This window comes from Thunnus thynnus, chromosome 1 (genome assembly GCF_963924715.1).
Source record: "Thunnus thynnus chromosome 1, fThuThy2.1, whole genome shotgun sequence".
NCBI classification, from domain to species: Eukaryota; Metazoa; Chordata; class Actinopteri; order Scombriformes; family Scombridae; genus Thunnus; species Thunnus thynnus.
Window position 1 is genome coordinate 30,626,065 of NC_089517.1, and position 13,508 is coordinate 30,639,572.

The window sequence follows — 13,508 nt, forward strand, 5'->3', positions numbered from 1 at the left end:
GCAAATATAAATACACATTCTCATGTTTTTATTTGTTTACAGCACAGGATTTAGCACAGATGCAGACACATGCACATGTTTAGTGAGCTGAAATCTGCCCTGGCAAGAAGTTTAATTTTTAAAGATGTTCTGTGTTGATTTGTGCTTCATGACACGGCCTTGGCTCTCAGATTCTCGGTACAAAAGGCGCTTGCCTATTATGGTATTTGCTGTTGCAAACAGTAGGGAAACAAGGCAGACGTGTTGTCTGAAGAGGAGACGGTTATATATTAGGTTGTTGGATAAACCTGAGCTGATTGTGTTTTAGTCAATAATCACATTGGATGATTATACTCTTCCAGGTGTCCTAATCCTCTTTTTGAAGTTTGTTTTTAAAGATGAATTTTATTATGAATAAAAGGAACAGCCTGAAGGCAATCTGCTGATATAGTTCCTGTGATTTTGTTGAACTGAAAACAAATGTGATGAGTCAACCTTTTTAATGGTGAGACGTTATTATTGGAAAATGTCATGTGTTGTAATAAACATTTATCTTAGCTCATTCCAAGGGAAATGTGAATAAAAGAAGTCTATCAATAGATTTCCTAGAACTAGATATATACCACAACCACTTTTCATCTCGTGTTCATGTTCGTATAGTGTGGAAAAGGAAATAGTAAAGCGAGGCAAGTTTATTTATATAGCACCCTATCATACACAGAAATCAGTGCTTTACAGGAAAAAAATAAGAAGAATACAAAGATTAAAAAGATAAAAGTATAAAATAACATCACACAAGTTTTATAAAAGTACAGACAAATTTAAAACTGAATTAATAAAATAAAAAAACAAGATTCAGTAAGAAGATTAAGGTGCTTTAGTAATTCAAATTTTCACATTTTAGTTTCGTAGTTGCTGGATCTTTTTGGTTGATCTGGCCTGAAAATGTCCAAAATATGGGAGAACAGAGTAAGTTCTTGGTGAGGGAACCTCTCATTATTTGTGGTCCTGTTCTATTAGAAAACATTAGTATGTTGGTAAAGTAGAACTAGAAGCTGGTTACGTACAGTGTTAACCAGTCACTGAGGCATGTGGAAATACATGTTAGTTTCCTACCCTGAGGGTAGTTTTATTGTTTGGTGCCTCAAACATCCGGACTTGCATACTCTTGAATGTTAACCTTCCTCACAGTGAGGTATGCTGCAACAATAATCTCTGCTTTGTCTCTCCGCAGGTACTGGGTCGGTGCTTCCTCACAGTGATGCAGGTCCATTTCCAGTTTCTATCACAGGCCTTGCAGAAAGTCCAGCCTGTGGCTCAGTCCTGCCTGGCAGAGGCTCTGGCTCAGGCCCAGGAGCGTTGCACCAACGCCCGCTCCCAAAGCTCTGACCTCGGGCCCCTCACAGAGCTGGAGGATGCCTCCCGCTCATGGAAAGGTGCAGCTGAGGTATGCAGCCACGAGGCGCCCCCGGACTCTTCCTGGTCTGGGGTTTTGGAAATATGGGGTTTGTCTGTGTGAGGTGAAAAGCTGACTTGTTAGACATTCCTGAGAAATGCCAGCCGTTTATGATTTCCAGCCACAATTTCCTACTCCCTCTTTTTTGGGCTGCAGTTTGTCTGTGAACCTGCATTGCTACGTTCTGTACCCCTCTAAACCCCAAACCATGTAAGGGAGGCTGTTTTGTAAGAGGACCTAACTAATCCCCAGGCTAATCAGTCGCTCTCGCCCATTTTGAGCTCTGTTGTATACAGTGAAGCAGAGAGGAGGATAGTGGGTTGATTGATCTGTTAAGCCCTGACATGCAGAATGTTAGCCCTGAAGGGGACTAGGCCTGGATAGATCCTGGTAGAATGTGCTGGGGGGGTGTTTAGACAGTGGGAGGTGGCCAGGACTCTGTTTCAGAAGCCACACACACTTTAAGCATCTAAAAAGTCTGATTCTATAATGTTATAAAATAATCTTAACATCTGTTTTGTCAAAATGTTTTTTTATTATTTCCTGAGGTTTTTGAAATATTAAAAAATAATTTGTTTGCAAAACCTCAGTTTACACTGACATTTTAAAAACACATTAGATATGTTGATTTGTGCTATACATGCTTAACAATGTTTAAAATGCTAGATGCTAGTACAAGTATTTCTTTCTGTCTGTGAGATTGTGCAGTAATAGTGTAGCTGTTCCTGCTGCCAGTCTGACCCAGTATTCTGCTGTGTACTGCTGTGCCCTCAGGCTACGGCGAGGCTGAGAGAGAGGGGCCGGGACGGCTGCCTGGCAGGCATCCAGGTTCAGCAGCTCTTCTGCTCCAACAACACCACCATCCCAGAGCACCAGCTGAAGGAGCTCAACATGAAGATTGACAATGCTTTACAGGTGCTGTATCAACCCGTAGACCAGGGCAGGGAACTACAGTCTCAAATCAAAACATGTTGTTTTTGGTGATGAAAAAGAATGAAAGTGATGTTGGATTGATAGCTGTTAATGTTTTCTCAATCTGCAGGCCTATAAAGCAGCACTAGAGAGCCTGGGCCATAGTGAGTACGCACTGAAGGCCGGCTTTCATCTTAACCCCAAATCTGTGGAGGCAGCCTTACAGGTGGGTTAACTCTCACACATGTTCTTTGAAAATCTTGAAAGATTAAGAGAATGATTTGCTGGCAGGGGTAAAGTTTGAAGATGAATGTGTTTTTGGCTGTTGAGTATATGTTTGCATGCCTGTGTGTGTGCGTGTGCGCAGGGCTGTTGCAGTGAGGCGGAGGCACAGCAGGCGGGCAGGATGCAGACCACCTCCCAGCCCATCCAGTGCGAGCTCCCTACCATCCCTGTGCAGATCGGCTCACATTTCCTCAAAGGAGTGTCCTTCAACGAGTCAGCGGCTGAAAACCTCAAGCTGAAAACAGTATGGCCTCTGACCTGACTGGCCAGTTTTATGCTTCCTCTATTGTTCGCCTGAAAAGTTAAAATTGCCCTTTTGGTTTCAAAAAAAGGATTTAAGTTTCAGTCATCCATCTCACAATTGTGCTTTGTATCTCTGTCTCCTCCATCCATTCTTGGATGTATGTTATGTACAATTTATATTTATAAAAAGGATTGGTCTGTAGTTTAAAAACAAATCAGCTTTTTTTGAAATTTGGTTGAATTTTTCGAGTGATAACCTGAGCGTGTATGTCGGCTGGTGAAGGCTCATGTAGCGTTTTTAATAGCATCTGTAGTGTAACATCAGCAGACGGTAATGGCAGACTGCTTTGTTGATGGCGCACTGTGTTTTGTCTCCTCAGCACACGATGCTGCAGCTCATTAAGGAGGCGCTGGGCCAGAATGGAGTGACCCCCAGGGACGACTCTCCCGTCACTGAGGTCCTCAACCAAGTCTGCCCATCCAGTTGGAGAGGAGCCTGCAAGACAGCTGTCCAGCTGCTGTTTGCTCAGGCTGGTCTGGTGAGTAGAGATGTTAAAGATGAGAGTTGCTACAGTATGTATTCCTTCTAGAGATTATGTGAAACATTATGCAGATTTTTATGATAAAATAAATAGGGTGGAACACATATATCCTGGTGAGATGTGAATGGATGTTTATATACTTTAAATTACATTTTCTGTATGTCACTAATGTTCTTAACCAGAACAACTTCAAGTGATCGTAGCAGTAACACAAACTTCAATTGCTACTGTATATCATCCTCATTTTAAGCGACTAATAGTATGGTTTGCAAAGGTATGGTGACACTGTCTTGGTGGCATTGAATAGTATTTAGTAAGTATGTATTTTCTTAATTTAATGGAACATTTCTAACTATTCTTGAGAAAAATATAAAAAAGGAGGAAGTAGATTTTTTTGATCATGCTGTGGGTTTCCTTCCCTTTTACTTCAGACTTTTTCAATTGTCAAGAACAAATGGTTCTTCAAAAAAATGTCACCAGAAACACTTGAAAAGTGGTTTGTTTAGGCTAGTGAAATCTCAGACACATTTCTTGAGTTGTACTGTGTTCTGGTAGCAATGTCCTTTTGTGCAAGATGTACAAAGTTGAACAGTTGTGTAGAAAGCTTCCTATTTGACCCTCATTCAGTACTTTGGCTCTGTTAATATCTATTACCATTGTGTAGTTGATACTAGAGCAGTGGAGAGGAGGCAGCATGTTGACATGAACAGGCCTGTTGTTCTTCACTGACACTTCTGCTTATTTACTGAATCATGCCCATTTTGTGCGTCTGTGAGTTTGGCAACTCACATCCCATTGTTTGTCAGATTTGAAATGGAGATGAGGAGATCTGTCTGCTTGCTTTGAGGCAGCCGAGAGGTGTAAACAAACACCACAGAGACACAAAAGGAAAGAAACATTCCTGCCGCATCTGGGCGAAGGATGGGCTCGTCTGGGCGGGTCTGCAAACAGAATCCCCCCCCCCCCCCTCCCCCCCACCCTCCTGTTGAAAAAGACAGTCACAAGAAGGAGGGTCAGTGGCAGGACTCTCCTCAGGGTAACACCAGTGTGTTTATTCTCCGGTGTTTATTTCCTCTGTGTGGTCTGCTCTGTTTTGTGTGTCAAGCTGAGGGAAGTGTTCCCGTCCAGCCCTGCCAGCCCCGTGCTAACTGTAAAACAATCCCTGGATGATGAATGGGCGCTTTGCATTAGCTTCTTATCTGAGCCTATGGCCACTCAAACCAAAATAGATCACACCGCAGCGTCCAGGAACACACACTCAGACACGTAATATCTTCCTTACACTTTTTAAAACATTTCCATATACATACTCATACACTCATCGTCATTCCTGCCTTTTTTCTCTCTCACAAACTCTTAACATTCACACGAAGAATCACCATATCTGTTGTGTTTTCCTTCCCAGCAGCATTACTCACCGGTGACTCCCTTTTTCCTTCTGGTTATGACTTTCGGAAACCAGCGAAGAACTTGACCTCGTCTATTTTGCTGCTGTTCCTTCTTCTTCCTGCCCTCAGTGACCTTATCGCGTGCATTTTGACATAGCTGATAGACTCTTTGTGTCTATGCGTTGCTCCCTCACAAGGGCAGCCTGGGGTTTCCGAGGATACACCTGCTCTTTTAATAACAATGGTCTAACTTCCTGCAATACAGGAAGTAGACTCCTCCCACCTTCCCTCCCTCTTTGTGACCCAGCTGTGTCGGTCTCGAGGAGCCAAGGCCACTTTCAAAGAACTTGCAAATATATTTGACTAGCAGCAGGCAGGAAGGCTAGCCTGTTCGATGTCACTGACTGATTGAATGTGTTCGACTTTCTCACCTTGAACCACCTCTCACTGCTCGGTGGGAAATTAGTGCCAGATGCCAGCAAAAAGCCTCCGACTTCTCTCTGTGGTTCATAAGGTTTTCTACATTACCATGGCTTCTAAAAGTGCAAAAGAAAACACAAAACCAGACTCTCTTGTTTTAAGACTGTGTCAGTTTTGTTGTGTTGTATTACATGTTGCTGCTAGATGTGTAGAAGAGTCATTATTCAGTACAACTTCCTTTTTCATCTCAAGATGCTGATGCAGATGTGTGTGTGTGTGTGTCCCAACAGGTGGTTGTTGATACAGCTCAGATTGAGAACAAGGAGGCCTATGCTCCCCAGATCACTCTGGAGGGATCCAAGGTGGTGGTCCAGGTTCCCTCTACATGGTGAGTACAGCAAAAACTTCTAACGGTAGTAGATGTCCAGCTGTGAAATTTGATATTCACATGTTCTTTTCTATTGGTCATTATTATGGGTCAAATTTTGCTACTCAATTAATACTCCCATCTCATTGTTGCACCAATATTTGCTAATGTGGTTTTATGTACACAGCAGAATGTAGGTGTAGCAGAGTGACATGACTAGTTACATATGTTAATCTAATGTACACAGTCAGACATGAGAGGTGAGAAAGAATAGTCCATATGCATAGTCAAAGCAGGATGTAAAGCGGATCTTTTATTCACGACTGGGATCTGCTTAACAGACATGCATACATATACATACCCTCAAAGAAAGCAGGAAGTTGACTGAGGAACCTCCATTAACCTGCTTCATATCTATACAGCTGTATACATTCATGACTGAGAGCAGCCAATTAAAACAACACTATATGTTTGCCCACTTAGTAACTTAGTAACCATTGGAGCAATTAAATGGAATTCTGGTAAATCTTGTGAGCAAGTCAAGGTTATTTGAGAAAAGGGAAAGAATCGCCCTTCATAAACCTCATTCTGCTTGTAGTTTATAGGAGTGCAGTTGTGTGTGAAGTTTGAATTGGCATTGAGAAAAGGAGCCGTATGTGTGATTTCCAACACTGAGCAGTCTGTGAACTGAAAATGGATCCTGTCAGCTTGTTTTTGCCTCTTTTTTTTTCCTTGTTTATGACTATCACATGTCAGGTTTTCATCTATTCAGCAAATGCACCTGGGCTTTTGTGTGTAAGACATTGTGTTGAATGTGTACTTCATGTCCTGTCCTGTCCTGTATGTCTCTGTGTGTGTGTACATGCTCAGGTGTCTGAAGGAAGACCCAGCCACAATGTCCTTGCTCCAGCGCAGCTTGGATCCAGAGAAGACACTTGGTCTAGTAGATGTGCTCTACACAGCAGTGTTTGACATCAACAGGTGGAAGGAGAGGAAGTGAGTGGATTTTAAATAATAATGAATCATCTAACAAGTGGAAATGTAAGCTTTCCCAGCTAGTGTTATTTACAGGTTATGTGTATGCTACCTGTTGAGATTTAGGCAAGTGAATTCATATTAATGTATTAAGTACTTTTAATACTAACTAATGAAATACATGTCTTTCTCCTCCGCTAAAAAGAGAGCAAGCCTTGCCAACTATCCAGATACAGCTGCAGCGTGAGAGCCCAGAGTATGGCGGCCAGGCAGATCTGCCACCGGGCACCAGCTCCAAGACCTCTAGCGGATTGCCCAAAACGATATCTAAGCTGACTTCCAAGTTTACCAAGAAGGTCTCATCCAGCTCTAATAGTGGGGGCAGTTACTCCATCCCCAGCACCCCATCTCGCAGCATGCTAACAACCAGTAGCTCTGAGGACAAGGCCAAGAGCTTGGGCCACAATGACGGGAGGCTACACAGCATCCTGCAGATGGGCAGTCTGTCCTGCACCCCCGATTCTGCCCAGCAAAACCAGCTGGCCAACGGCTTAGTGTCTGATGACCAGGGGATGAACCTTCCTACTGACCAAGAGATGCAGGATGTCATCGACTTTCTCTCAGGATTCAATATGGGCAAATCCCAGCAGGCCTCTCCCCTGGTCAAGAGGAGGAACTCTGTGGCATCTGCAAACCCTGCTGAACTAAAGCCCCCGAGTGGACCTCCGCCAAACTCCCAGGCTATCTCTCACAGTGCCCTACAGCCCCAAACTCAGACCCTGCCCCAGCCCCAGCCTCCACCATCGGTGCAGAAGCAGCAGCCTCAGCCGCAACCACAGCCACCTCCTCCACCGCAACAACAGCAGCAGCAGCAGCCCCCACCTCCACCTCAGCAGCCCTCCCCACAGGCCCTGCAGTACTACCAGCACCTCCTGCAGCCCATCAGTCAGCAGCAACCACCACCTCCTCAGCTTCCTCCTCAGCAGACCCCGCCCCAGGTCCTGCCACAGCAGCGAGTGGCAAGCAAGTGGCTTGGCACCTCTGGGCAACAGCCCCAACCTCAAGGCCCCCCAGCAGGGTTGTCACCCCTGGGTCCCATTGGGCAGTGGGGCTCACCTGGACTGCCAGATCTTAGCTCAGACCTGTACAGTCTGGGCCTGGTCAGCACCTACATGGACAGTGTCATGTCAGAGATGCTGGGTCAGAAGCCCCAGGGTCCCCGCAACAACACCTGGCCCAACAGGGACCAGAGTGAGGGAGTGTTTGGAGTCCTGGGAGACACGCTGCCCTTTGATCCAGCAGGTAAGACCCACCTCCCTTTTTATATGTTCATGAGGTTTTCTTATGTAGATCATACACATCAGACTTAAGAGTGATATCATTCAACCCCAAACAAAACATTGTTTTTATGTAGAGATTTTTGGGCATATTGAAGAGTATGAGATGAGCCAGAGTCAGTCTCCTTCAGAACTGTTTAAGTCAAGACGACTTTCATGCTGCATTTTTGTGAAAATCAGTAAAGTTTCTGCACTGTAGGCCAAAAAATTCAATATTTTCCTTTTGTGTCCTACATTTTCCTTACAGGCAAATATTGCGTGCACATGTACCGTTTCATTTTAAAAACTTGCTACTGAGCATTGTAACAGATGTGTGTGTTGAGTGTTTTTGAAGCTTTATTGTCCTGTGAACTTCCAACAGCTTGTAAGAAGGCTGATTCGAGGAAGTCAAAGCTGACATGAAACAAGTGGATAGTGGCTGAATTGTGGTAGATTTTAGTTTGAGGGTCAACTAATCTCAAATTTGGTATTGTCATTTTTTAAATTTATTTATTGGTAAACAAAAGCTTTTCATTTATTTTCTACCTCAGTCACCATCTTGCATAGTGGACCTTTTACTTCCTCTTAACAAAGGATATAAATGTTCGGAGCAGCATTTTTTACAGACTGTGCCTGTCCTCTTTCGTTGTATAAAAGTGTTTCAAGCATTACATCAGCAGTTGGAGGGGGGCAGGCCTGGAGCTTTGCTGACACCATTGTTTCATTATTAAAAAAAAAAAAAAAAAAAAAGAGAAGCAGCTTAGTAATGTTTTTATGACTTACCAATGCTGTTATTAGTTAGGGGCTCATTATATCAGGAGACTAATGTTAGAACAAGCTGGTGGATGTCCTGAGTTACCTCCTGACTATTTATTCCAACTGAAACCATTACGATGCTTACAGGGAGGAAGTTATGTCTAAATTCAAATCTTTATTGTCCCATAAATGAAAATCAGATCAGATGCCAAGAGGGACTACTATACAAGCATTATGAACGGCAACATCATTACACTTAAATAAACAGTGTAATGGCAGAGGCAATAAATAAGTCCCTGTTGTTTTTGTCTTTAGCTGAAGCAGTGAAGTGGTGTTAAGAGAGTCCTGTTCAAAACTAACTGTCTAAGACACTTTATTGGGCTGCATTTGTGCATTTAGTATTGCAGATATCTTGTTATTATAACACAGTGCAGGTGTCATGTCATGCTGCCAGGTGGGGTATTTAAATGTATTTGATTCTATTTATTATACAACCCTCTAAGCATTCAAGCATATTTAGGACAGTTGAGACCCTGATCAGAATAAAATGGTCAATGTAGGTCAGATAGTATGAGCAGCTGTTTTCAGCTGCGACTGTAAGTTGACAATTTATGCTGAATTTAGATTGCGCCAGTTGCTATTTTTACAGTGCAGCAGACTCTTTTGATTGCAGTCGAGGCCTTTTGTGCAGGGTTGACTTATGCCCTTTGTGATTTTTCTGCTGTGGTAGACAGTCTGCCTAAACTGATTGAGCTCCAGGGAGCAAAAGAGAAAAGCTGAGGGTGTCAGAAACTCATAGTAGTGTTTATCCTCCCTTTCCATGCGCAGTTGGCTCTGACCCGGAGTTTGCACGTTACGTCGCCGGAGTCAGTCAGGCCATGCAGCAGAAACGGCAGGTGCAGCATATCCGTCGCCCCAGTAACACTCGCAGTAACTGGCCAATGCCTGATGAGCAGCACAGAACCTGGTCCCACCCAGAGTACTACAGTGAGGGGTAGGTATCCATACACGGCATCTCGGCAAACCACTTACCCACCTCTGGATAGAAAACTTTTCCAGCAGTTTGTTTTTTTGTAGTTTTAAAACATACACACACACAAACACACACACATAGATAAAATGCCTGATGCCATTGTTCAAGATGTACTTCAGGCAGCAGTATAGTGCTGAACTGTTATTTAAAGCTTAGTTTCAACATAGTGTACACATTAGTGTTGAGTGATGTTGCGATTCAATTATTAATATGGCAGCCATTATAGATATGTGAGGCATTTACCACATTAATCATGGCTGTTGTCATTTAATTCCTCCCACGAATGTGAGACAGTGCCATCCTGTTTACAGCTTAATCCAGGGAAGCAGGCAGAAGTAAACAAGTGGCCATTACTGTGGTGGCATGTCACTTGTAAACCCTCATCAGGGTGTTCAGACATCATCAAATAAATGTAAACCTGTGGTAGCTTAAAATAACATTGTTATGAGTATAATAAACTAACACCTCCTCCGTTTGTGTCCTCAGTGAGGCTGTAAACAGCAGCTGGTCAGCCAATCAGGGGGACTCCGCCAGCTCCAGTGATGAGACGTCTTCAGCCAATGGTGACAGTCTGTTCTCCATGTTTTCGGGGCCGGACCTTGTAGCGGCAGTTAAGCAAAGGAGGTAAATCTAAAATAAAATATCTCAAATTTCAGCTACTTATAACCAAAATATATTAGCTTTATGTTACGTATTGCTGGCAGAGACGACATTGCAGCCACACTGGTAATTGTCATTAACACAATTACCTGGGCTTCACTTGTTAATATTCCACACTCACATAGCTAAACTGTGATCTTTCCTCTCCTTCCTTTTTACCACACACTTGTTGATATACAGTGTATTGCATAAAAATGCTCCAGCTGTATGTGATACAGTTCAATGTAAAAACCTTTGTCTGCAGAAAACACAGCTGTGGTGAGCCGGAGGCGTGCACCCTGCCCTCACCACCACTCCATCACATCGGGGATGATAACCAGGTAAAGTTGGAAGCCCTCCCAAAGTACTAAACATGGAGCTTATTTTACAACTAGAGGGATCACACCTCACAAACTTCCTGTGTAAAAAAACAAAAAACACATTGTCATACTGCCTCTCAAGGCACGTTTGTAGTGTCTTGAGCTTCCATTTTTTTTTTAAAAATCTCCAAAATCAGCTGAGCAACAGTAACCTTGGAGTTAAGGTGCCATGTGGTCCCACCAGTGTCATGAAATTTTGTTTCTTGGCACAAGGTGTTAGAAAATTGAATTTTGTGTAAATCACATGTAAGCTTTGTGACTCATTTAGCTTTCTGGGATGCTCTTTTGTGTTTTTTTTTAAATACGGGTGTCAAAAAACATTATGGCTGAATTTTACCAAATGTATACACACAAGATCATTTAAAGATTTGGAGAATGTAGACAAACTACTCACATTTCCCTTCACAAATGAAACACAAGACTTTCATGAGGGAGTGGATACGCTGGAAAATGATGATTCCTCTTTTGATGAGAAACATGAATTTCCTTGCAGCTCTCTTGCCACCTGTGAAACACCCGACTTAGTTGTACATTTCACAATATCAGTCAGAAATTGTTAGGCATCGGGATTCAATCTTTTGTCCTAATTTTTATGTATTGGTAAGACTTGATTTTTGATTGTATGTCCGACCTTTTCAACGTGCTCCACAGGACAGCAAAACTAAAACCTGGCCTCCCAAAGCTCCGTGGCAGCACTCCACCCATACCAACACCATGCCCAATCCCAGCTCTTCCTTGTACCAGATGAACATCCCTCCTTCCTCCCAGTGGAGCGACTCCATGCAGATGCTGCAGTCTCCCGTGTGGTCCACTGCCAGCGACTGCTCCCCCTCCACGGGCATCTCCTCCGGTTTTCCCTTCACCCAGCAGCAACAGCAGCAGCAGCAGCAGCAGCAGCAGCAGCAGCAACAGCAGCAGCAGCAGCAGCAACAACACAAACCCATGACCAAGGGCTTTAAATCCTTCCCCCTCAAACACGAGCACAGGCCCTCCTACCTTCACCAGTACTGATCCACAGTCCGCAGTGAAGAGCAGCGGAGGACCTGTAGCTCTGTGAGACGAGCCACTGAGTGGGCCGAGCTGCAGCCATTACAGTCCACACCCACTGAATTGGAAGATTTCAAAGCCTCAGAGGCAAAATTTAAGTATACACACTGGCTCAACATTTTTGTATCTATATTTTTCCATGTCAAACATCCCCATTTGAAAAAGAGATGTATTTTGAAGTTTTTTGAACTGCCATGTTTTAAACTACGAAAGATGCATGCTGGCAGCAGTTAGCCTAGTGGTGGTTTCTCTGTCTGTCGAGCTGACATCTCCTCAGACAAGAGCTGGAGACGTGCACGGCCGTCACCCACTTGCTTCTGCAGCTTGAACGTGTGTGTGTGTGTGTAAAGGAGGGGGATTACACAGGGGCAGGGGCTTGAAATGCTCTCATTTTGCCCATAATAAATATACTGTGTCTACATAGCTGTAACTGCCAAATCTCACGCAAGATGACTCAGAATACAGCTACCATCTACTGTTTCATAGCTTGTAAAATACTGAAGTTGAAATATAAATATTTAGTTCTTTTTATTAAGAGGCTTTGAGCAGGCTCAGCATAAATATAGTAAGTCACTGCAGAGGTGTAATTTGAGAGAAATACACTACTTTTTCAACAACTGACCAGAGTTAAGAATTATAGCAGTAACTATGTGCCATGTTGGTATTGATAGCACTTGCAGAATATTATTTCCAACCAAAGCGTTGTTCAGAAGATGAATGGTGCTGAAGAGATAAGAGGTGGTCTGAGATTATTGATGAACCGTGAAGTTACACACCCTACTGGATGAGAGCATTAGGGAACATCTTCACACCCAGAATCGCATTCATTTCCTCCTCTCTAATTGGCGGTTGTTTGTTCCAGATTAACACTAACTCCCATAAATCTAACTTTTCTTCTGTTTAATACAATATTTTTCTTGTACAATTATTGACAGTATTAATCTTATTTTTGTATTTTCTTACATGTTATACCATTACTGTATGTTAGTATTCTTGTAGGCATATTACATAAAACATTATTTTCCACCTCCCAATATGTGAAAAAGCACATTTTTTCCTACAGAGTTGAACTACACCATCTATCTATAAACGTTACCAAATATGCCATGCTAAACACTAAAACATTGTGTGATGAGGGTGTTTTGGAGCCCTTGTTTCTTCGGTTTCTATGGCAATGGGCTGCATTTAAAAGCCCAGAATGTTATCTTTTTGTGATGTTTGCGGATGCCAATGTTGCCTGTATTTATGAAATGACACCATGTTTTCAGAAAACTAACATACTTAACATGTTTACAGAGAATTGTTTGCTGTATATACATATAAATATATATCTTTTTATAGTTAATGTGCTTTGCACAATCAAGATATAGGGTTTGTTGCTTTTTGTCTGTGTTATCTCCCTAACTGTTGCAGCCTTTTTTAAAGACATGATTACAGACCTTGGACTGTAACTGTTAGCTTTTTCAGCTGTGTCAAATGGTTTACTAGTGGCTTCTACAAAAGAAAAAAATAATAATAAAAACATGTTGCCCTGATATGAAGGGGGACTGCTTGGCTTATGTTGCTTATTGTTCTCTTGAGCTGGCAACTGAATCTCTCCAAGTGTACCAGCAATGCAAAAAATGAATAAAAATGACTAGCAATTGGAAATGCTGTCTTTGTAGTTTGTTTGTGCTGAAGAGTCGCTCCCTCTCCTCTGTGAATGTGAAAATGGTCAAACTGTCCTGAACTTCTGCTATAAACATTTCATATAAATGGTCTTCTGTACAC

The 13,508-nt window shown here is 42.8% G+C and overlaps 1 protein-coding gene across 2 annotated transcripts in view; it reads left to right on the plus strand.

Moving 5' to 3' along the window:
- Window positions 1–13,388, plus strand: part of LOC137186374 (granule associated Rac and RHOG effector protein 1-like) — a 34,888-nt gene extending 21,500 nt beyond the window's left edge. For both annotated transcript variants that reach the window (XM_067595257.1, XM_067595267.1), the window contains exons 3-14: window positions 1,214–1,426; window positions 2,210–2,350; window positions 2,478–2,573; window positions 2,715–2,876; window positions 3,256–3,414; window positions 5,516–5,613; window positions 6,463–6,588; window positions 6,773–7,869; window positions 9,468–9,633; window positions 10,159–10,296; window positions 10,577–10,652; window positions 11,343–13,388. In XM_067595257.1, coding sequence (XP_067451358.1) covers window positions 1,214–1,426; window positions 2,210–2,350; window positions 2,478–2,573; window positions 2,715–2,876; window positions 3,256–3,414; window positions 5,516–5,613; window positions 6,463–6,588; window positions 6,773–7,869; window positions 9,468–9,633; window positions 10,159–10,296; window positions 10,577–10,652; window positions 11,343–11,702 — 2,832 coding nt within the window. In that variant the 3' untranslated portion in view covers window positions 11,703–13,388. The remainder of the gene's footprint in view (window positions 1–1,213; window positions 1,427–2,209; window positions 2,351–2,477; window positions 2,574–2,714; window positions 2,877–3,255; window positions 3,415–5,515; window positions 5,614–6,462; window positions 6,589–6,772; window positions 7,870–9,467; window positions 9,634–10,158; window positions 10,297–10,576; window positions 10,653–11,342) is intronic.
- Window positions 13,389–13,508: the final 120 nt, after the last annotated feature.